Source organism: Arvicanthis niloticus, chromosome 22, assembly GCF_011762505.2.
Source record: "Arvicanthis niloticus isolate mArvNil1 chromosome 22, mArvNil1.pat.X, whole genome shotgun sequence".
Taxonomy (NCBI): domain Eukaryota; kingdom Metazoa; phylum Chordata; class Mammalia; order Rodentia; family Muridae; genus Arvicanthis; species Arvicanthis niloticus.
In genome coordinates, this window is record NC_133429.1 from 17,109,062 (window position 1) to 17,131,112 (window position 22,051).

The 22,051-nt window shown below is 43.6% G+C and overlaps 1 protein-coding gene and 1 non-coding gene across 3 annotated transcripts in view; one reads left to right on the plus strand and one right to left on the minus strand.

Annotated features, from left to right (window-relative positions):
- Positions 1-245: 245 nt before the first annotated feature.
- On the minus strand, positions 246-317 carry Trnad-guc (transfer RNA aspartic acid (anticodon GUC)). Its single transcript has one exon. It is a non-coding gene; the product is annotated as a tRNA-Asp (tRNA).
- A 327-nt stretch (positions 318-644) lies between these two features.
- The window catches only part of Lta4h (leukotriene A4 hydrolase), a 29,214-nt gene continuing 7,807 nt past the window's right edge, over positions 645-22,051 (plus strand). For both annotated transcript variants that reach the window (XM_076920004.1, XM_076920005.1), the window contains exons 1-14: positions 645-931; positions 6,100-6,230; positions 7,566-7,686; positions 10,409-10,477; positions 11,903-12,007; positions 13,076-13,128; positions 14,334-14,406; positions 14,633-14,773; positions 16,387-16,410; positions 16,901-16,971; positions 17,441-17,552; positions 18,271-18,415; positions 20,148-20,251; positions 20,646-20,716. In XM_076920004.1, coding sequence (XP_076776119.1) covers positions 773-931; positions 6,100-6,230; positions 7,566-7,686; positions 10,409-10,477; positions 11,903-12,007; positions 13,076-13,128; positions 14,334-14,406; positions 14,633-14,773; positions 16,387-16,410; positions 16,901-16,971; positions 17,441-17,552; positions 18,271-18,415; positions 20,148-20,251; positions 20,646-20,716 — 1,379 coding nt within the window. In that variant the 5' untranslated portion in view covers positions 645-772. The remainder of the gene's footprint in view (positions 932-6,099; positions 6,231-7,565; positions 7,687-10,408; positions 10,478-11,902; positions 12,008-13,075; positions 13,129-14,333; positions 14,407-14,632; positions 14,774-16,386; positions 16,411-16,900; positions 16,972-17,440; positions 17,553-18,270; positions 18,416-20,147; positions 20,252-20,645; positions 20,717-22,051) is intronic.

Consider the following 22,051-nt stretch of genomic DNA (forward strand, 5'->3'; position numbering starts at 1 on the left):
GTTTACAATTAAATTGCCAGGCACCTTTCAACACTCCTTTGACTTTCACAGTAGGCGGAGCTGAGCTAGAAGTGCAGCTGTCGTATTATCTCCATTGTGGTCAGCGCGCATTTCATAATTCGTTTCTCAGATGTTAATGTTGTTTTATTTTAGTTTGGGTACTTATAGCTGGGGATACCCGAAAAACAGACAACAGTGAGGTCATTATAATTACACAAAGCTCATCAAAATTAAAACTGATGTGCCTCCCCGTCGGGGAATCGAACCCCGGTCTCCCGCGTGACAGGCGGGGATACTCACCACTATACTAACGAGGAACCGCACAGTGACAGCTCTTCTGATAGGCCTTTTATCTATTCAAGACAGCCCCGCCCTCAGCAAACGTACACCAATAGTCTTTGCTTTTCGTGATGCCATCATGACTCCCATTGTAACTGAACAGAACTAAAATGAAAGCGTTCCATTAGACATGTCTGTACTCCACTCAGCGTTTCCCTTAACCCACCCTATCCCTGCCGCAGACACCCCTCGGTTCGTCTTCGCACCGCCTCCCAATCCCATGCTGTCTAGCGCTAGCCTGATCGCGCTGCATCATGGGATTGGTAGTTCCGTCCTGCCCTTCACGAAGCCCCTCGGAGGCTCGGAGCCTCCCTTTCCCGGAGTGCACCGCGCTCTCTACCCTCAGTGCTTCCCTCCGTTCTCCGGTTCGCGGTGAAAGTCTGGCGGTAGAGTGTCTGGGTGCTGACTGACGTGCGACGGATCTCCCACAACCATGCCCGAGGTCGCGGATACTTGCTCCTTGGCTTCTCCAGCCTCGATCTGCCGGACCCAGCACCTCCATCTTCGCTGCAGCGTCGATTTCGCTCGCCGGGCGCTTACCGGGACCGCCGCGCTCAGGGTCCAGTCACAGGAGGATAATCTGCGCAGCCTGGTACGGGTCGCCTGTGCAGCGCCGCTTCTCCGGGGCTGCTGTCCTCCCGCTCCTCGCCCCTGCTCCCTGCGAGCCCTGAGATCGCTGGCTCTCCCTGCGTGGCCCCTCCTCGGGCTCTGTACCTCTTTCTCAGCTCCCACAATCATCCCTTCCTCAGCCCCACGTTTACATCAGCACTCTTTCCTTAGCCCTCCACGTATTATGGTCTCTTCCCGCTCCCTCCTCTTTTCCTGGATACATCTTAGCGTCCTAGCGCCCCTCACCCACTCCTGGGATACTTCATCCTACCCCCATTCCCAGTCCCCTCGCTTACCACCTCCAACCTTGTGGCCTCTTTTTCCTTGGCCCACTTCCCAGAATCCCCTCCAGGCCCCAGATTTTGCCAGCCCCAGTGCACCGTCCTTAACTCCGCAGGCTCACCCAACTCTTAGATCCCACACCCTGTGTTTCAGCCCCTTAGAGTTCCCTGCCCTTTCTACCCTGTTTTAAGGTTTCCAGTCTCAGCTCTCTAAGAGCAGGTGCAACCCTTGCTCTTCAGGGACCCTTCCTGCCATTGCTTCTTATTGCTATTATCTTCTGTTAGTTTAAGGACAGGTGGAATAGTCCAGCTTTCTAAGGATGACCCAATACAATTTTTAATAAGTGGTTTCAAGGAGCAAGTCATTATTGGGACAAGTCATTATTGCATTTCTTATAGAATATGTACTTCTATAAATTCTAACCATTCGAATAAAGATTTGTTTAGAATCATGAAATAATGGTTTGATCTGTTTCATATAGTCGATAGTCAGTGTTCTTATGTTGTCTGAGGGTTTTAGGATGGAACCTTTTCGTAGAGGAAAAAAGTCATAGAGGACCATTTTAGAAATTAGAGGAACATGAAAAGACCAGCTGTATTCAGCCTGCTAACCAGACAGTATGTTTTGCAACGTTGTATGGTTATCTCTGCCGAAGCAGGTCTGCTAAACAACCAGGGGTGGAATTTAGGAATAAATTACTGAGGTCAATGTTTGATCGAATTAGAAGTGTAGATAAGAACAGTGGTTTTACCCCTTAAAATCTTTTGTTGTTGTTTTGACTTATAACTACTGAAAATACTGTACGAAAGAAAAATGAAGCCTTACAGGCAAAGAAGGTGGCTATTTCCTTGTAAGTCAACTGCACTTTGGTCTGGAAGTATGGTACTTGCTGTCTTTTATTGCAGAGGCAGCTTTGCCTCAGCAGGACAGAAGTTTAGTCTTTGGACTCAGTTTTATTAAAGAGAATTTTGCTGGCTTATCAGTGCCTCCTGAGACTGTACGCTGCCCTTTGTTCTGTAGATAGAAAGCTCTATCTCTGCTCAGCGAGGAAGCCGAATTGGGAGGCTTAAGTTTTTAACGGTGTCCCGATCTTAAAAGTTATCTGTTATCTTCACAATCCCCTCAGCTACAGAAATGTAAGACTTGGACATTCTAACTTCTGGTTGGCATATCTGTTTAGTAATGTGGCTGGAATTATAATGTTCAGAAGAGGTTATTATAGTACAAAGTAACATCTGTTTGTAATTGTTTTGCTTGTTGATGGCAACAGCCTGAGACCAAATGCTTGGTACTACTTATACTTAATTTGAAGTTGACTTGTTTCTTTCCCTTAGTATGGGTCCCTTTCTTGAGACAAGGTCTCTCTATAGCTTAATTGGCCTTGAACCCAATATATAACCCAGGCTGGACTCAAACTTGTGATTTTCCTATCGTAAGTTCCTGAGTTCTGGGATTGTAGGCACGAGCCACAACTCCTGACAGATTTATGGTAGAAAGAAACTGTCTTTTTTTTCTCTACAATTCAAATTCCTTGTGTAGCACTTGGCATGCAGAGGACACTGGGGAATTGGATTAATGGAACAAATTGAATTAGAAAGCAGAGCCTAAACCTAATATAGGCTACGTGGCCAACAGTGCTGTCTGCATCCCAAAAGTGTCATGACATCATGCCCTTCTACTGCTGGCCCTGAAAAGAGGGCAGGTCTTCTTTTCTAGGCCATTCTTGGAGTCTTTGACCGTGGGGCTGATGGTCCCTTGAAGAGGACTAACTCCCACCTTTCTAGAAGCCTTTTCTAGTTCTAGGTTACTTACACCGAATCTTGGTACTCAGAATTCATAACTACCAGGCATTTGTTTCTTATCTTGAATTTTCCAGTTTTGTTTAGATGTTCTTCTGTTAGTAGCCCAGAGGGTTTTGAGTCCCAGTCAGCCACTAGGAAATGTTGGGAGCCAGGTATTGAGTCTTCTTGCTGCTCAGGCTGTGGGTGCCACTGAATACAGTGGCTCAGCTGAATATCACATCCAGATGGTTTGGAGTTTTGATTTTGATTTCATTCCATATACCCCTGTTTGTTTGTTTTCTCAAAGCAATCTGTGGATAAGTTAAAAATTAAAAATATAGTATAGAGGCATAAGCCTTTCTCTATTTAAACCTGCTTTTATTTAGAAAGAACTTGAGCTGGTCAGTGGTGGTGCACACCAGCACTCAGGAGGTGGAGGGAGGCAGATCTCTGAGTTCAAGGCCAGCCTGGTCTACAAAGCTGATTCTAGGACAGTCAAGGCTATATACAAAGAAAGCCTGTCTTGAAAAAATCGTGTGCCAAAATTGGCCATATAATTTTATGATTCAGGGTTTTCCTAGTCTAGCATGTGTGACCTCTTGGGTCTCATCCTTAGGACGTGGAAAAAAATAAAATTAAAATAATATATATGGTAGAATATTTTTAAAAGGAGTCTAGAAGAAAAGAGTAAATGTAAGGGAATCAAGACGGCATAGAGCTGAGTCACACAAAAAATTGTGTGCTCTAAAGTTGGCATGGAATGTCCCAGCAGCCTATGCAAAAGGCAAAATGACTTCTGTATGTTGCATGTCATCTGTTCAGGAGTAAAGAGCTTTTTTGTGTGTGTTGTCTAAAGGGACACTGTGACCGTTTCTTATGATGATGTAGGTAGCAGGCATTGTGGCTAGTCGGTGCTCGGTTGAGTGTCTGACTCTTCCACTATCCAGTTTCCTTTATTTTTTCTACTACAGTTTTTTAGTGACCCTGATGGTATGTGTTGGTGCTGGGGCTGGAACCCAGGATTTTCATCATGATAGGAAAGCACTCGACTAACTGAGCTACATTCCCAACCTCCCTGTGACTTCCTGAGCTTGTCATCCATTAGCCTAAGGGGAGTCTAGGGAGTGGCTATCTCTAAGCTTCTAACTTCCAGTCCTTTCCCAGGCTTATCAGGGACAGGATTAAAGCTTTGGAAGGGAGGGAGATGAGACATAATAGAATTCTGCAGGGTTAGGACCAGTGATGGTGGTGGAAGGAAAGAGAAGAGAGTGTAGAGAAATGAAGAGAGTATAAAGAAATGACTCTGGGATTTGGGAAGGATTTGAGACCAGTTCATGGATTGTACCAAACATTTGGTACCCTGAGGAGTTCTAGTAAAAGATTCTAGGTGTCAGAGGAGGAAGCTGACTGGGGGTGGGGGGTTACAGTGATGGTGTCAGTTTTAGAAGCCTATTAAGTGTGAGGTGGTACTGTCTGGGGTGAAAGGATACAGCCGGCATAGCAGGGTGGGGTGGCATGTTTCTGTATTCTCAGTGCACACAGTAGGAATGCTAAGAAAGGAAGATTTCAAGTTCAAGGCTAGTGCAGCCTACAAGACGGGGACCCTATCTTGAGAAGCAAACAGAAGCTTCTGGCACAGTCTGGCCAAATATGTGTGTGAGTAAGAGCAGGAGGGTCATGATTCACATTGGAATGTTCCTATATTCAGGAATTAAAGAGAAAAGAGGCAGGAGTGTAATAGTAGTCAGAGAACCATTTCCACAGAGTCAGAATGCAGTGTGGGGACCAAGTGGTCAAGCCCACAAGAGCAAGAATAGTCAGAGGTCAAGTTACCAGAAAAGATGTTGTGGGCCAAGGAGATTTCCAATAGCCCAGGTGCTGGAAAATGGGAGAGGAAATGATGGGACAGCGGAGGCGGCCATCTTAAATTCATCTCGGTTTTAAAAAACATGAAGGAAGGAAAATAGACCCGTTAGTAACTGGAAGGACAGAGCAGAGTCTGTATAGTACTGTGAGAGGCTCTGTTAGGCTGTTGGGAGACAGCTTGGTGGTATAGGGAGGTTGAAAACTCCAAAAGAAGAGCGTAATTGGACATGGTGAAAGTATCTGTTTTCTAGGGAGATTACTGGGATGGGGACTCAGACTTTCTGCTGCCCAAGCCTGCGGCCCTGAATTGGCCACAGTAAGTAGGCGTGGTTGTCAGCCTTCTGCAGACTCAGCTGGCCAGCTTTGCCTTCCAAGGTTGACCATTGTTTAGCTGTATAATAATAGTGCCTAGTGAGTGCCAGCATTTGTTTCAATCAGGGGGTTTACAAAAGTATGTGGTAGGAGTTGGACTCTGTGTTTTCTTTCAAAGGATATGTAGTGAAATGTTAATGTGTTAAACTGAATCACAGGTGAAGATTTTTTATAGCAGTGAATTAAAGAATTAGTCCAAAGTGTATGTGAGCATCCCAGAATTCGTTATATATACAAGTCCCCAAATTCCAAAATTTTCAGGTTGCTTAGAGTGTTGAAAAGTAAGACTCCTTAACTGCTGTTGACTGCTTATTTTAGTTTTGTTTCTATTGTGTGATAAAAAACTTTGACAAAAGCAACTATCAGGGAAAAAGTGTTTCTTTGGGCTTATAGTATGAGGTTGTAGTTCATCATTACTGAGACGCAAAGGTAGGAATTTGAAGAGTGTCTATTACATCCACAGCGGAAAAACAGAGAATGAATGAGTGCTTACTTGTGCTCAGCCTCATCTCTACATTTATTCAGTTCTGCATCCAAACCTAGGGAATGACACCACCCACGGTGGGGGTCTCTTCCCACCACAGTTAACACAATCAAGACAATGCTCCACAGACATGCCCATAGGCCAACCTAATCCAGACAGTCTCTTATTGAGATTCTCTACCTAGCTGATTCTAGATAGACTGTGTCAAATTGACAATTAAAACTATCATACATCTGCCTTTAATTCTTAGTTTCAATCTGTGTTTTACTTTCTATAAGTAGCTAGTTTTATACTCACTGTGGTAAACCTATGTCTCGAATTTGTTTCTTCTGATGCACGAAACCATGTTATTTAATTTGATTTTAGACTTTGGACACAAAAGACCTTACAATAGAAAAAGTGGTGATCAATGGACAAGAAGTCAAATACACCCTTGGAGAAAGTCAAGGTTACAAAGGGTCGCCGATGGAAATCTCTCTTCCCATCGCCTTGAGCAAGTATGGAGGCTCTCCTTTTTTTATGACTGAGTAATGGCAAGATATATTTTAAAAGAATTCAGACATCTTTCCCGTGTTTCTAATGTCTGTTTATATGTAGCAATTGGCGATCACTTCTGTAATCCATGCACATTGGTGTTGACAGTGAAAAAAACGGTAAGTTCTTCAGATACTGAAGAAATGAAGTGCATGAAACACTGGTGAGAAGGACACTGGGTAATGCTTCTGGAGCAGCCCATCATTTCACTGGTGTCTGGAGTGCTGGGGAGCATGCCGTTTCTGGATGGCCTGGGGAATACATGAAGCCATGCACTCTCTGCCTCTGCCCCAGAGGCTAGCTGCTGTCACTGCTGGAGTGAGAGTTCCGAATGTATGGAGACTGACTTCCTGCCACTCCCAGTGTCAGTGCTTAAACATCTCCATAGTTATTTAAGCCACCCTCTGCCTAGGAGCTGCACTTCCAGACCAGGAAAGAACTCACAGAGAAAGCCGCTCACTTAAGAAAGCAGTAAACACACAGGGAGTGTGTGTCTCACCCCTTGATACCTGGTGAAAGGAGAAAGAGTAGAAACCATTATCCTGAAACAAGGATGATCTACTGCCATCTTCCAATATCTTTATGCCTTCTCCCCTTTAAGAAAGAGAAAGGAAACCCAAGCATAGCCTGGGCGACAGAATCATTTCCTCTGTACTACAGGCAAAGAAACTGGTCAAGTCATTGCCGTAGCATGCAGTGGTGGAGTGGGTTTCAGGCCAGGTTGGGCTGCCTGGCTCTGAAGCTCTTGCTCCTCCCTTGTCAGTGTTTCTGAAACTCCAGGATGAAGAACCAGTTTTTGTTTTCCTGTAGTCTGTCACGGAAGGATACTTAGTAAACCTCTGTGTATGAATTACTTCGAGGAAGAGTTTTTCAAAATTAGATTCTACAGCTACCAAAATCACTATACGCTTCTTTCCCTTGATGTGACTTACCATGTCACCCAGCAGCGCTGGGCTGGGTCATGTGCTGCCACCCACCACTGAGGTAGGGCGCTGACATTGATTCTCGCACATCCCCACTGTCACAGAAAACACGATCACAGATGCAAAAGGATGTGACACACTGTGGGCCTCTTGACAGATTATCACCCTGTCATGTGTTCATCAGTATGATAGTGAGAAGGAACCACGGGCTGACACTCAGGTAGCAAAGAGTCAGATTTATGTAAGCTGCTGTGTCTAGAACTCACGCTAAACCAGTGAGACCGCAGGGGATCACTCATGCTGGTCCCTCTCTGTGTTCTGAATTCAAATCGTGCGAGTATCCGTACTCTACTAATGTCTGTTTGTTTCATGCAGAAACCAAGAGGTTGTTATAGAAATTTCCTTTGAGACGTCTCCCAAATCCTCGGCTCTTCAGTGGCTCACTCCCGAACAGACGTCAGGAAAGCAGCACCCTTACCTCTTCAGTCAGTGCCAGGTAAAAGGATGCCCAAAGATGGCTGGGAAGTACCCAGCAATGCAAGGCTTTGTGGGCAAACAAGTGTCATAGTTCATAAGACGACATGTATTCTTATTGATATCTTGCTATTAATACTGCTTTTTTAAAAGTCAGATTTCTTTAATTTTGAAACAACCTTGTGTAAATGGAAATATTTAGGGCTGATTTGTACTTAGCCTCCCAAACATCTAGAGTACAACCTGCCCTTGAGTGGGGACTCAGTGAATGGCTCTGAAATAAATGCAAGGAGAATTCAGTAAACAAAAGTCATGTTGGTTGCAGAAAGGCTACCTGTGGAAAGAGGACCCTGAAAGACCCGAGTTCCTGATTTCGAAATAGATCAAGTATACTTTTAAAATGACATGATTTCAGACTCTTCTACGCTCCATTTTAAAGCGAGAGATGAAATACGCTGCGGTTAGAGATAGTTAGTCTGTTACAAGGATAAATACAAAACTTTTCTAAAGAAAAAAGTCCTAATTGTCTTAATAATCCAATCACTTATGAGTAAAGAAAGCCCCTTGTTAAATATTGACTCTGTTTACAGGCATCGGGTCAAACATTCTGCATGCGTAGTCATCTTACACCCCTGTGTGCTAGCTGTAAACTCAAATGCAGTTTTAAATATGTAAAGCAGCAAAGCACGATTTAAACTTATTTACTTTGTCTGACGATGCTTGAGATAGTCCTTTTAATCTAACAAAATTGCTTGGAAGAGGTCTAGGGCTGTAGCTAACCTGAAGCCTTGGACGGGGTCCCCATCAACCCGTGAGCTGGCTGTGGCAGAGTATGCTTGTGTTCCCAGCACTAGATAAGAGTGCAGAAACAGAGGGACCAGAAGTACAAGGTTGCCAGGTAGTGCTGGCACATGGGAGGCAGAGACGAACTGATTTCTGTGAGTTTGAGGCCAGCCTGGTCTACAGGGTGACTTCCAAGACAGCCAGGGTTACATAGAGAAACCCTGTCTCAACACTCTCCCCTCCCCAAAGTACAAGGTATCCTTGGTTACATAGCTAACTGGAGGCCAGGATAGGCTACATGAGACCCTGTTGCAAAAAAAAAAAAAAAAAAAAAAAAAAAAAAAAAAAAAACAACCAAAAAACAAAAACAACACCCTGACACCTCCAAAACAACAAGACACACAGAAAATGACTTGAAAATGGAGACAAGAACATACAAGTCATATGTGCTATATCGCTTCATAAGAGCTGCTTTTGAATGAGTATTTCTCGTAGAATTGACAATAAGTTTCCGTTAACAAGAGATGGAATGTGTGTAAATCCCAAGAATGCCAATTTTAAATAAATCGTTCCCGGTTTTTACTGGCAGTGGCGTTTAGAGTACAGGAAACGGCTTAAGACTCCGTTGCGGTTGTCTGGGAACATGCAGACGTGACTTTGATGGATGCCTTCAGCTGCTGACCTCAGATGTTTCTTTACCCAAGTTTGATTTGCCCAATGAAAGTCATCTAGAAATGCTGTTGCCTCGCCAGGCCACCTGTCCACAGCCGGGGGAGAAAGCAGTGCATTCTGGGAACCTGCCTCAGGAGAAAGAACTAGTTAGCTCTTTTGGTTGTCCTTTATCCCAGTACTATATATATATTAAAAGACGCATCCATTTTTATTGTATGTTTACGGCTGTTTTGCCTGCATGTATGTCTGTGCACCACATACGTGCAGTGCCCAAGAAAGCCAGAAGAGAGAGACTGTTGGATCCCCTGGAACTGTAGTTACAGACAGCTGTTAGAGGACATGGAGGTGTTGACAGCTGAACCCGCGTCCTCTGGGAGAGCAACAAGGGCAGTAGTTTTGGTGGGGGGTGGGGGTGGAGGTGTGGCCAGGCAGGCAGTGGTAATGGTGGTTTCTAAACAGGATTTCTCTGTGTACCCCTCCCTGCTCTGTAGACTAGCTATCCTAGAACTTAGAGATCCTCTTGCCTCTTCTTCTTGAGTGTGGGATTAAAGGCATGTGTCACCATGCCCAGATAGCTATGACAATTTCAGTGTGTTTTAGTAGAGTCTGAGTTTTTCAAGTTTTTATGTTATTGTTAAAATTAGTACATAATGTATTATGGTAGATATCATTATGACATTTTTAAAAATGAAATGTATCTAGGAGAGCCTAGGGATTTTTAAGGAAGTCCAGGATTTTTAACAGCTTCAGAGATGGTGTTAGTGTGAATACTCTCTTAAGCATAGTACAGTGTCCTAATGAAGCCTGGCTTCTTTGCTTAGTAACAATAGATCAGACACAGGCAGCTCATAGAATTGCAGAGTCTGTGTCCAGTCTTTGTTGGAGTCATGTTTCTGAAGAACTGATGCAAGACAGTGAGATAAGTGTCCAAGTTTGTGTCATAATAGCGCCCTTTTCCCTCAGGGCTCCTAGGAGTTCCTCTGTGGATGTGACTGTCAATAGTGTTGAACAAGGAAACTGTGGCCTCAGGGGCCAAACTCAGGTTCTCACCCTTGCCTAACAAACAATGTATTTAGTGAGCAACTTCTTAGAGCTGAACTCTGATAATCTTAAACCCACAGACCTTTTTTTTTTTTTTTTGCTGCTCTAAAAGATCCCGTGAGATTTGAAAACTATATTACTCTTTAGGCAGAAGATAGGAAAAGTCAGTTCTGTGACTTTAGTTATTTCTGTGTAACTTGATTTGTGAGAAAAGGGAGTAGTTGTTTCTTTATCTTTCTCCCTTTTAGGCCATCCACTGCAGGGCAATCCTCCCTTGCCAAGACACTCCTTCTGTGAAATTAACCTATACCGCAGAGGTAAGCATTACAAATCATAGACAAATTAAATAAGTGTGTAAATGATAAGGGGAGACGATTCAAGTTTCAAAGGTAGAAATATTGCACTTAACACGTCTTCACTGCGTCTGCAGATCTCATTCTGCCTCACTTTGGATCTCTAACTTAAAGGTAGTTTTAAACATTACAGTTATGAAAAGGGGAAATCATCCTATTCTCATTTCAAAAAAGAAATTAAAATTCTCGATCTAAAGATTTAAGAATTTAAGACCATTTTCCCCCTAAAAGTACATTCTGCAGCCATGACACCTGTGTGCAGATGTCCCAGGCAGCAGCTATTGGACTTGTCTATATATGTGTCCAGTTCCTCTGTCACTGGTACTTCTGATCCCTTTGGTGAAGGTTGGATTATAATTAATGAACACCCTTCCAGAGGCTGGGTCTCCTTAGACCAAGCAAATAAAAGAAAGACCAGTGTTTATTCACGGAAGTTGCTTTCTTCCCAGTTTCTATGTAGCCCAGACACACTTTATTAGTGCTATAGAAAATTATGCTTGCAGGCACGGGACCTCTGAGTTCAGGACTATTATCTACCACTGAACTGTGTGACCGAAGCAAGTCTGAATGACTTCACAGCTGGGATGGTCACGAGCCATCTCACTGTTGTCCCGTGAACACATCATTATCTAAACGATGAGAGGATGACGATGAGAGGATGACGCTAACCCCTGCTGGCTGTCCCTCGCTCTAGAGCTCTCTGTTCTGTGCCTGTCTCCATTATAGCTAGGAGGCCAGATCCATGAAAGAACAGGAGGGCAAACCTGTGTGGACTTACTACATCACAAACACAGTTCTCCGAATTTCAGAGCTAAGGGACACATCCATGACCCTCCCTGTGTGTTTTATGGTTTCCAGAAGAAATGATTTCATGGTTTTCAGCCAAAGTTGTAGTTACTCTCCCTCAGAAAATACTGTTTGTACTTCCAAGTTCTAAGTATAAGATGGCCAAAGCTATATTCTCCAGCCTGCTGCAAGTATATCATCTTTTGAGTTTGTTTGGGGGCATGGAGGGGACAGTTGGTGGCTGCCAGTTTTACTTATGGTGCTGCTGTCTCTTCATTTTTATTATTCCTTGAAGAAAGACTGTGACATTTTACCCATATTTGGTAGAGGAACTGAGGCTCGGAGAGGTTATACATGCACCCACTAAGTTAGTGTTCTAATGTAGTTTCTCCCCAAATCCTGCTCTTAATATTCCTGGATGAACGGAAAGATCTGCCGCATTCATGATGTAGATGTTTTCCATGTTACTGATGCTATTTACAGAACTCACATGTATGTGCATTTTAAGTCAGTAGTCTAGCATGTAGTCAAGATTTTTATTTTAAGACGCTTAGACACCTGCTATGCATCTTAAACTAAAGGGATTAGTTTTCTTTTGTCTAGGTATCTGTCCCAAAAGAACTGGTGGCTCTCATGAGCGCCATCCGGGATGGAGAAGCCCCTGACCCAGAAGACCCCAGCAGGAAGATATACAGATTCAACCAGAGGGTAAGAGCAGATCAGTGTCTAGATTTTGTCTCAGTAGTGAACTTGAAAGAAAATGTACCTATTCAGGGAGTCTGGGAACACGGTAGACTTCAAAACGCAGCCTTTCTCACCTATTCTCTCCTATTTGTTACACTTAGAGGAAGAGGTTGCTGGATAGGCACGGCTGGGGATGCCTGACTACACTCCGGGATCCAGTCCTAGTCGGCATCCTGGTTTTGATTTTGTTTGTTTTTTTGTTTGTTTTATTAGTTGTTTTGAGACAGGTTTTCTCTGTGTAGCCCTGGCTGTCCTGGAACTCACTCTGTAGACCAGGCTGGCCTCGAACTCAGAGATCCGCCTGCCTCTGACTCCCGAGTGCTTGGGCTGAGTGCTGGGATTAAAGGACTGTACCACCAATGCCCAGCCCAGCTTCCTGTTTCCTTTTAAGTACTTATTCTCTCATTGCTCCTCACATCAGTGTGCGCTGTGGCTGGCCAGAGTGGCTGTAAATGGGAGGGTTACCAGAAAGGGACAGTGTTACTGCCCAGTGAGTAAGACACATCTGGGACTTAACTGAACTTGTATCTTTGACCTTCAGCGGACAGAATGGACCTGTCTGTGCATACCTACCTGTGAGATATGTTTTCTCAATTGTCTTCATGGCGGACAATGGTGCTTCCTTTTCAGACCTATGATATCATAGCTTTGGCATCCACTTATTGCTGATTTAAGATATAAAGGAATTTAAGGGGAAAATGTTTTAAAAGTTAAAAGAGGAAAAAAAAAAGTCCAAAAATATAAGGGGGAAACATCTGTGTACTTAGCTCTTACTTTTTGAGAAATGCTTAATGTACCATTTAAATTTGTTCAGTCCTGGTTTTTGCCTGTCAGTGGCATTCCTTTTTGTAGACTAAGAGGGAAATGAATGTTTTGAAGTGTGTCTGTATCATACGTTTGATACTAAAGGCTGGTTCATAGCAATGCTTGGAGATTTAAAGAAGAATCGCATAATTTTAAATCTGAACTGTCTAGCTTACCCCATTTCTGTGCACTGACGCAGCACGTACTGTGTGTGTTTGTCTCCTCCAGGTTCCCATACCATGTTACCTGATCGCGTTAGTTGTTGGGGCTTTAGAAAGCAGGTGAGTTCTGCACAAAATTTGAGGTTTATAAAAAGACGAGACCACAGGCAAGTTGAACTGCAGGCAGGGTTGATGAATAGAGAGCATCGTGTATTATTGCCCAAGATGTTGGGCTGACAGCTTTAGAGAAATTCAAATTGCAGACAGCAAATGAATTTTGGTTAGAAAGTCTTAAGTTTTCCGGATGTAAAGTGAGCCTGCTCTTACGTTCAGGCTGAGAGCAAGACTCAGATGTGAGCTTGAACAAGTCATGTCTTACATTCTCCATTTCCTTCTAGAAACTATAATCTGCCACTCCAGCCTCATTGTTAGCCTGGGAGATAAGATATGTAAAGCCCTTGGAATCCTAGAGATAATTCAGAAATAGGGTATCTTGATTAAAGTTTTACCAATAGCTAAAGTGCTCTTTCGTTTGGTTGGTTATTTTGTTTTGTAACCAGAGTCTCATAGCTCTGGCTGGCCTGGAATCCACTCTGTAGACCAGGCTGGCTTTGAACTTGAGATCTACCTGCCTCTGCCTCCCACGTGCTGTGATGAAAGGTTTGTTCCACCACACCCAGTTTCTTATTTCAGATTTTTAATCCATGTGTGTACGTGTATGTGGCAGGTGCACTTACGTGTGTTGGGCGTAGTACAGATGCACACTTGGTAACCACTTTCTGCTTACATGCCTACACCTGTGTTGGTTACTTCACAGAAATAGAGTCATGCAGCATGTGCCTCTTGAAGGCCACTTTATTTCCTTGGGCATAGTATCCAGGAGGCTTAGCTGTGTTACCTTGTGTGACAAGACTTCTTGCTTCTTCCATTGATTTATGACATGCATGTCCAGCGTACCCAAGTGTGTGTCTGACCTTATTCTGGAATTACCTTGTTCGATCTCTGCCTGGGTATCTGCATTGTGAAGCTGAGATTGGACCCTGTATTCCCAGAGGTCTTAGCACACAGCCAGGAGCTAACCCTTTGGGGGCACTTCATGCCTGTTTTCCTTTAACCTGACTGTGCCTCTGCGGAGAGATACTGCTGTGTGTTTAACAGCACGTTAGCTACCTCAAGCGATTTGGCCTCCTCTCTCCCCGTCAGTGCATGGCCAATCCTGTCTTACCTTACAAGGGTTTGTTATTACAAGACGTCTAGGTTCTTCTTAGACTCAGGTGAGCAATTTGACTTGAACTTCTTTCTTATGAAGCCTTTTGATTTTGCAGGCAAATTGGCCCAAGAACTCTGGTGTGGTCTGAGAAAGAGCAGGTGGAGAAATCTGCTTATGAATTTTCTGAGGTTGGTCATACATTCCCTTCCTAATAATTATGAGATGGTATATTTTAGGTTGGTGGGTAATGCGACAGCTGTGAGCACTTGTGTGCATCTGCAGTTGCTACTTTTTGCTTATCATTTCAATAAAGATTTTTAATTTGCAACCTTCACAGAAAGTCGTTTGCACTTTTAAGAAATGACTGTTATGACTATTAAGAGGAGATATGTATACATTCATTTTTTTTTCCAGACTGAATCCATGCTTAAAATTGCAGAAGATCTGGGGGGACCCTATGTTTGGGGGCAGTACGACCTGTTGGTTCTGCCCCCATCCTTCCCATACGGTGGCATGGAGAACCCTTGTCTCACATTTGTAACTCCAACTCTATTGGTAAGAAAGATTTCTTCATTTGAAATAAAGGGCTCAAAAATAAATCTGAACACTGAAACAGATGGCTATAAGCTATTGTAAACAGGCAGCTTTTGTGGAAATTTACCAGCCTGAGTAGTCATAGACCTTGTAAATAGGCAGCCTTGGCAGATAGTACCAACTTAGATAAGGACAAGTGAATCATAGGCAGAGTCATAGTGACCTGATCCCTGAACCTTTACCCAGCTGATATCCTGTTCTGAAAGATATCTGTACTCCCCCTGAACACCTATGCTCCTGTGTCATCCCCTTCCCCAAATCCTGCATTTTTGTGTTTATAACCCCTGTGTTAAAAAGTAAAAATTATGATTTGATAATTTAAAAAAAAAATAAGTCTGGACGAAGGGCTGGGCGTAGCTCAGTGGATGGAGTGCTTGCTGCATAGTTAATGAGGACTTGAGTTTGACTTCCCAGATCCCACGTGAAAAGGCTGGGCGTGGTTGTATACACCAATCCTGGGCCAGGAGGTGGAGACAGCAGGGCCTGGACCATAGCCTTCTTCTTAGGCCCAGGCCAGTGAGAGATAACTGTCTCAAAACCCAAGGAGGCCAGTATGTGAATAATAGAAGCTAAGGTTGGCTAAGGTTGGTTGTCCTCTGGCTTCCACATGTTCACACATGGAAACACACGTACACACACAGATGGGAAGAACTTTAAATGCCTAGTAATATTTTAAATATATTTTTGTTTGTATAGCCTTTGTTTCTAATTTTATTATTAGTTGTGGTTATCGATATTCCACTTTTTCAAAGGAGAATGATTTGGTTATTGGGGAAAGGAAACATAATATTCAGAGTATTTTGAATTGAGAGTATCCCTGCCATGCAACAAGCTTTGGACAAATTATGTATCTAGACAAAGGATCTACATCATTCATACTTGGCAGTCAGGTACTAAGCAAACAAAACCTTAGTGCCCAGCATCTAAGAAGATTGGCCTACCCCACATTGCAGTTTTATAGACCTAGTGAGCTGCTTTGAGTTCTACTAAGAATCCGGCAAGGACTTAATTAGCAACTAAATAGACCGGAATACTCCATAGGCCACATTGGACAGTATAAACTTTCCTTTAATATATTGTGAATTTTAAGAAAGAAGGGAGTGGGAGGTTGTGCTTAAAGTCCTCATGTAGACCAGAGCTCAGACCTGGTGAAACCCACCTCAGTGCTGCCTGCCTGTAATCCCAGCCTCTGAAAGCAGAGATGAGATTGCCCAGAGCAAGCTGCCTCAAGATGAACAAACCTCCACATGCACATGTACCCAAAGACATGTGCACACACACACACACACACACACACACACACACAAATACACAGTAAGAAGGGAAAGAGAGTGATGGGTACACTGCATGGGAGTGGGGAAGAAGCATAAGTAATCCTACTGGTGTTAAAAAGGTTTCTGTGATTAGGAAAGGGAAGAACTATGTTTTTGCTTTCTACTCCGTGTCTGTTGAACCTGTTGAGGTACCAGAGACATACAGTGACCCATTAGGCCAGGTCTGAGAGGTAAGGTTGGTGTCGTCAGTTGCAGCCGTCATCTGAAGATGGAAATTCTAAGATGTTTTCTTTTTTGTAGGCAGGTGACAAGTCACTCTCCAACGTAAGTGAAAATTCTTTGTTACAATCTTAACCCTCAAGAAGTTGTTAAAATACCCACTGTATTGTTAAGAATATATTATTGTAAAAGAAAACTGGGGTTATCCTCTTATTACTTCACCAATTAGATTTAATAGAGTAAAGAAAAATTTAGCTAAATATATATGATACATAATCACAAAAACAAGAATTGTTATTTTCTGTGTTTGAAACATTTTAACTACATACATGTTCATGTATGTAATTACATATTCATTTAATTTAATATTTTCTATGTTTCTATTTCTTGGTGGTAGTTGTTTCAAGTCCGTTAGCATGTTCTATTCAATTTTGGTCTTTGATTAAATTGCATTTTCCTCCCGAAGTAAGTCATTTTTGAATACATTTTTAAAAACATTGAGTCATGTGAAGTTAAAAGAAAGTATTTAAATAAGGACTTGCTTTAGGATGAGGTACTCAGTCTGACCACTAATCCCTTAACACTGTCCCCTCAGGTTATTGCACATGAAATATCTCACAGCTGGACAGGAAACCTAGTGACTAACAAGACGTGGGATCACTTTTGGTATGCTGGTTTTGTTTTATTGGTTGCTCTTGCTGAGCCTTCTCCTGCCTCCCACCCACTGCCACTGCTATTCCTCTGTACATCATTTCTCTCTCCTACGGTCACTATGATACACGGAGTTTCAAAAGACCCTGCAGCACCTGTCACAGCGGTCGATGCAATGTGCAGTTCATTCCTGCTGCAAACTTTCTGACATTGCCTTGTTTTAACACAGACTTGGCAAAAGCAAAATTGCTGCTTCCTTTTCTCTGCTGCCACCTGCTGGGCTGGGCTTGCTATCGACTTAGTTGACTGCCTGGGCCTCTCTAGGCAGCAGGGCCTGGTGTGTAGAGGCCATGCTATAATATATAAGGGCTCTCCTCCCTGGCAAGACAAAAAAAGATCCGCTTGGCTAAAATGCTGTGTCCTGTCTGCTGGGACAGTACCCATTTTTTCTTTTTTTCTTTTTTTTTTTTTTGTTTCCTTTCAGGTTAAATGAAGGTCATACTGTCTATTTAGAGCGCCACATTTGTGGACGTTTGTTTGGGGAAAAGTTCAGACATTTCCATGCTTTGGGAGGATGGGGAGAGCTACAGAATACGGTAAGTGGGGTGGGCTTCTAGAAGAGTCATCCAGCCTTGTACAGTCATTACCAAACTGGGTTAGTAAAGTATCTTTCTAGCAACAGGGTAGTCATATTTACAGGTGTAGAGAATGTAACAGGTACTATATAATTATCTCTTGACACATGCCATGCATGACCCTGTTCCAAACTGGGAACCAGAAACCACGTAAGTTCTCTGCTGCTAACATAGCTTATTATTGCATTGAATTTTATGTGAATACTTGTGGTTTTTGCTTGCTTGCTTGTTTGTTTGTTTGTTTGAGACAAGGTTCTCCGTGAGACAGCCCTAGCTATCCTGGAACTCACTCTGTAGACCAGGCAGGTCTCGAACTCACAGAGACCTGCCTGCCTCTGCCTCCTGAGTGCTGCAATCGAAGGTGTGCACCACCACTGTCTAGCCCTGATACTTGTGAATTTTTAAATGCACTCTCCCCAACTCTACATGTGTCTCTCAGACATCAAATCATCTTTCTAGTCCTTTTGTCAAAGTAAAGCCTGTTGTTAGCAAGGCGTATCCGAGACATATCTTGCCATTCCTATAGCTAGACCCCAGGAGTGATAGCAACATACTGTTTCCTGTCTGTACGCTGAGGACTATTAAGTCCCTGAGTGAAACAGAACCTCCCCAACAGCTCTCTGGTGCAGTAACAGTCCTCTTCCTGTGAGAACACTCATCTCACTCCATCGGGTTGCAGATAAAAACGTTTGGGGAGTCCCATCCCTTCACCAAGCTGGTGGTTGATCTGAAGGACGTGGACCCCGATGTAGCCTATTCCTCGATTCCCTACGAGAAGGGCTTCGCATTACTCTTCTACCTTGAACAGCTTCTTGGGGGACCAGGTAAGTAGCTGCCATTGTCCAGTGGTTGGTTTTCATTTGTTTGCTTGTTTGCTGTTTGTTTTTGTCTCTTGGAGGGCGATATGAAGCATAGGGACATCTGCACTGCTATGTGATGCTGCCTTCATCCACAGAACTACACAACCCCTCAATCTAGATAATGTGGCTTGACTTTTTCTTTTTCTTTTTTTTTTTTTTAAATCCCACTATACTTAAGGAATTAGGGTAATAGCATATATCCATAGGCAAACTTCCTATAATCCAGAAGTTTATGAGAGCAAACAAGAGCTCTCCCACCCCTCGCCAGCCCCGGGGTCACCTCATTAGCACTTTGATTTGAGTGGCTCTGGATCATATTCTAGGAGTAGATGACCAGTCTCACACACACGGAATGATTCTAATAACAAAACCAGAGATCCTGTAGACTCCCTTACCGATGGTTCACTTCCTCCACTGAAGTTCCCAGTGGTTGCTGTAATTTTCGCTTTTCTTCAAGTTTTCATGGATGTGAAGTCACCTATAGTAAGCTTTCTCCTTACTGTGAGTCTTAGCCACCTCAGCATAGGGTTTCCCCCCTCGCTTTTTCACCTTGTGGCTTCATTTTGGAATATTTAAATTGGCAGTGCCATGCTTGGCTTGCACCCTGTGGCCTTTAGGAAATAAAACAAATACTTGTGGAACACAGTGTTGTGTATCTCAGTGGGCCCCCTGAGAACCTGAGCAGCTTAGTAGAGTATTTGGAGAGAGGGCAATCATGTTACTTTTATCACAGTGTGTTCTAATGATTTCTGCTTCATTATGAGTGTCTTAGTTAGGGTTTTACTGCTGTGAGCAGACACCATGACCAAGGCAGCTCTTATAAGGACAACATTTAATTGGGGCTGGATTACAGATTTAGAGGTTCAGTCCATTATCATCAAGGAAGGAACATCCAGGCAGCATCCAGGCAGGCATGGTGCAGGAGGAGCTGAGAGTTCTACATCTTCATCTGAAGGCAGCTAGCCGAATACTGGCTTCCAGGCAGCTAGGATGAGGGTCTTAAAGCCCACACCCACAGTGACACACCTACTCCAACAAGGCCACACCTTCTAATAGTGCCACTCCCTGGGCCAAGCATATACAAACCATCACACCTAGTTATCGTTGCTAACCTCTTCCCATGCCACATGTATGAATTAAAGTCCCATAGGTCTGTCCATATGGAAGACAGTAGGGTTTGGTACTGTGTGTCCCTCAGGCAAGGGAGTTTGACTGTCTTATGTATTTGTTTTGCATCCTCATAGTTAGTACACATGACTCTATCTCTCACACAGATGTGCTGGGTTTATGTGACGTTATACGGATGGCCTGGGAGGGATCTCTGTTTCAATTGGCTTTGAAGGTGCCTGCCCTTCCATTCTGGTCGTCAGATCTTACTCCCCCTGTTTCCCATCGATGAGGGGTATTGCTTTAGAAGTTAGATTATTCTTGCTCTGTGTCTTTGTTATGTCGTCCTGGCTGGAAGGAGGATTTTTCTTCTCCCCTGTGTCAACGTAGACTTCAAGGCCCAACTTGAGAACTTGAGACCTGCCTCCTGTCCTGAACATTCTTTCATTGTGCAAAGCTCTCCTTGGACCTTTGAGTATTCTCTGTTGCCTGTGGTTACCAGAACAATGTAACTGCAAAAACAGGTCAAAGGATTGCCTTCCTGTGAATTGGTTTCTGTTTCTTTCTTTTCATTTTTTTCCCCCCCTAGAGGTGTTTCTAGGATTCTTAAAGGCTTATGTTGAGAAATTTTCCTACCAGAGCGTAACCACTGACGACTGGAAGAGTTTCCTATATTCCCACTTCAAAGATAAGGTCAGCTTTAAATTCCTTCTACTTTTCATGCTCCATGTAGCTCTATAACTGCTTATCAGGCTATGTGCATGTCATAATCATAACAGAATTTGCCATAAGACTCCATTTATGTATTCTGATTCCCTTTCAGAACACTAGGGGTGCCTGCAAGTTTGTATGCTAATTAGCTAGATTTAATCGGTCCATGTTATTTACGTATGTCAGAATGTCATGTTGTCGTCCAGAAACAGACATGATGATGATCTGTTGCTTAATACAAACTTTCAAAAGTAATGAGATTTAGAAATTATCTCGGTGCGGCAGAGTAGAGTAGTATCTGGTCACTCACGGGTTTGTTACCACCTCAGGAAAAGTCTTTCTACGTATCACAACTGGCTGTGCTTCCTGCTCACAGGTGGATCTTCTCAATCAAGTTGATTGGAATGCCTGGCTCTATGCTCCTGGCCTGCCTCCTGTCAAACCCAAGTGCGTACTCACTTGCTAACCTGCTCCCTTTCCTTCCTCCTGTCCGTTCTGTTTGTTTGGCTTTTGTTTTCCCAAGACAGGATTTCTCTGTGTAGCCCTGACTGTCCAGAACTCACTGTTTAGACCAGGCTAGCCTCAAACTCACAGAGCTCTGCCTCTGCCTCCCGAATATTGGGATTAAAGGAGTGTTTTACCACCATTATTGCTACATGGCATACTAACCTACAAATGCGGTGGGCTGCATGTATAGCTGCTACCTCAGGACAGCGGAGGGCTGCAGGTTGGACACACCCAACCTTAGCCCTTTGAGAGTATCTGGAAAGATCATATCCCTTTCTCAAACTGTTACCAGTCAGCAAAGAGAGCAAAGGGGCTTAGATTTCTTAGATTTCTGTGGTTTCCAAACAGCTCTGTTGAACTGATTGCAATTACTACCGTGCGCTTTGTTTCTACCTGAGGATGGTGAGAGACTCAGGGAAGAGTAAGATATTTTCTTCTGTTAAAAGTGTTGTGAAGGCTAAGTATGATGGCTGCCTCTCACCCCAGCTCTTGGGAGGAGGCAGGCGGATTATGAGCTCAGGGTTTATGTAGCAAGACCTGTTCTAAAATACACATACACATTTTCAGTAAGAAAAGAAATAGCATTTTACTGTTATGTAATAAATACTAATGTTATATACATCCTTAAGCTAGTATAATAAGTTATTGTTTCTATTTCTAGAAGTAGTAATTTAGGGTTAGCTGACCAAAGTGTCTTCTTGCCTTAACACCCTGGAGCCTTCTTAACTCCTGTCTTTTAAGTTAAACACCTCCCTGGATTCAGGGAGCTAGCTGCACCCTGGACTTCAGCTGTCGTGTAAGGATGCTGACTGCCACGAGTCCCAGCTCTCGGTTGCCCTTCCTTCAGATCACAGAAAGTCCTTACCAGCTACTCTCCCAGTAAACAGCCTGGTTTAATTGAGGAGGGAATAAAGATGTCATGCTCATGTGTGTTTGACACGAGAGTCCAGGCTGAGAAGGGAGTGCCCAGATGTGGTGGGCCCCGCGACCTTACAGCACTCCGCACATCTGTGTGCATTCACATGTCTCCTCTCCGTTTCCTGCCCCTCCACTCATGCTCACTGCCACCTTAGCACTCGGGAAGACTGCTGTGGCCTCTGGATTGTGTGTGCACCTAGATGCTTTCTGGCCTCCTTCTGTACCAGTCTGTATAGAGAGCCAAAGTAGACATTTAAAAACAGTATGACTCAGGGGGCAGAGGCAAGCAGATATCTGTGAGTTGGAGGCCAGCTTGGTCTATATGATGGGTTCCAGGATAGCCAAGGCCACATTATA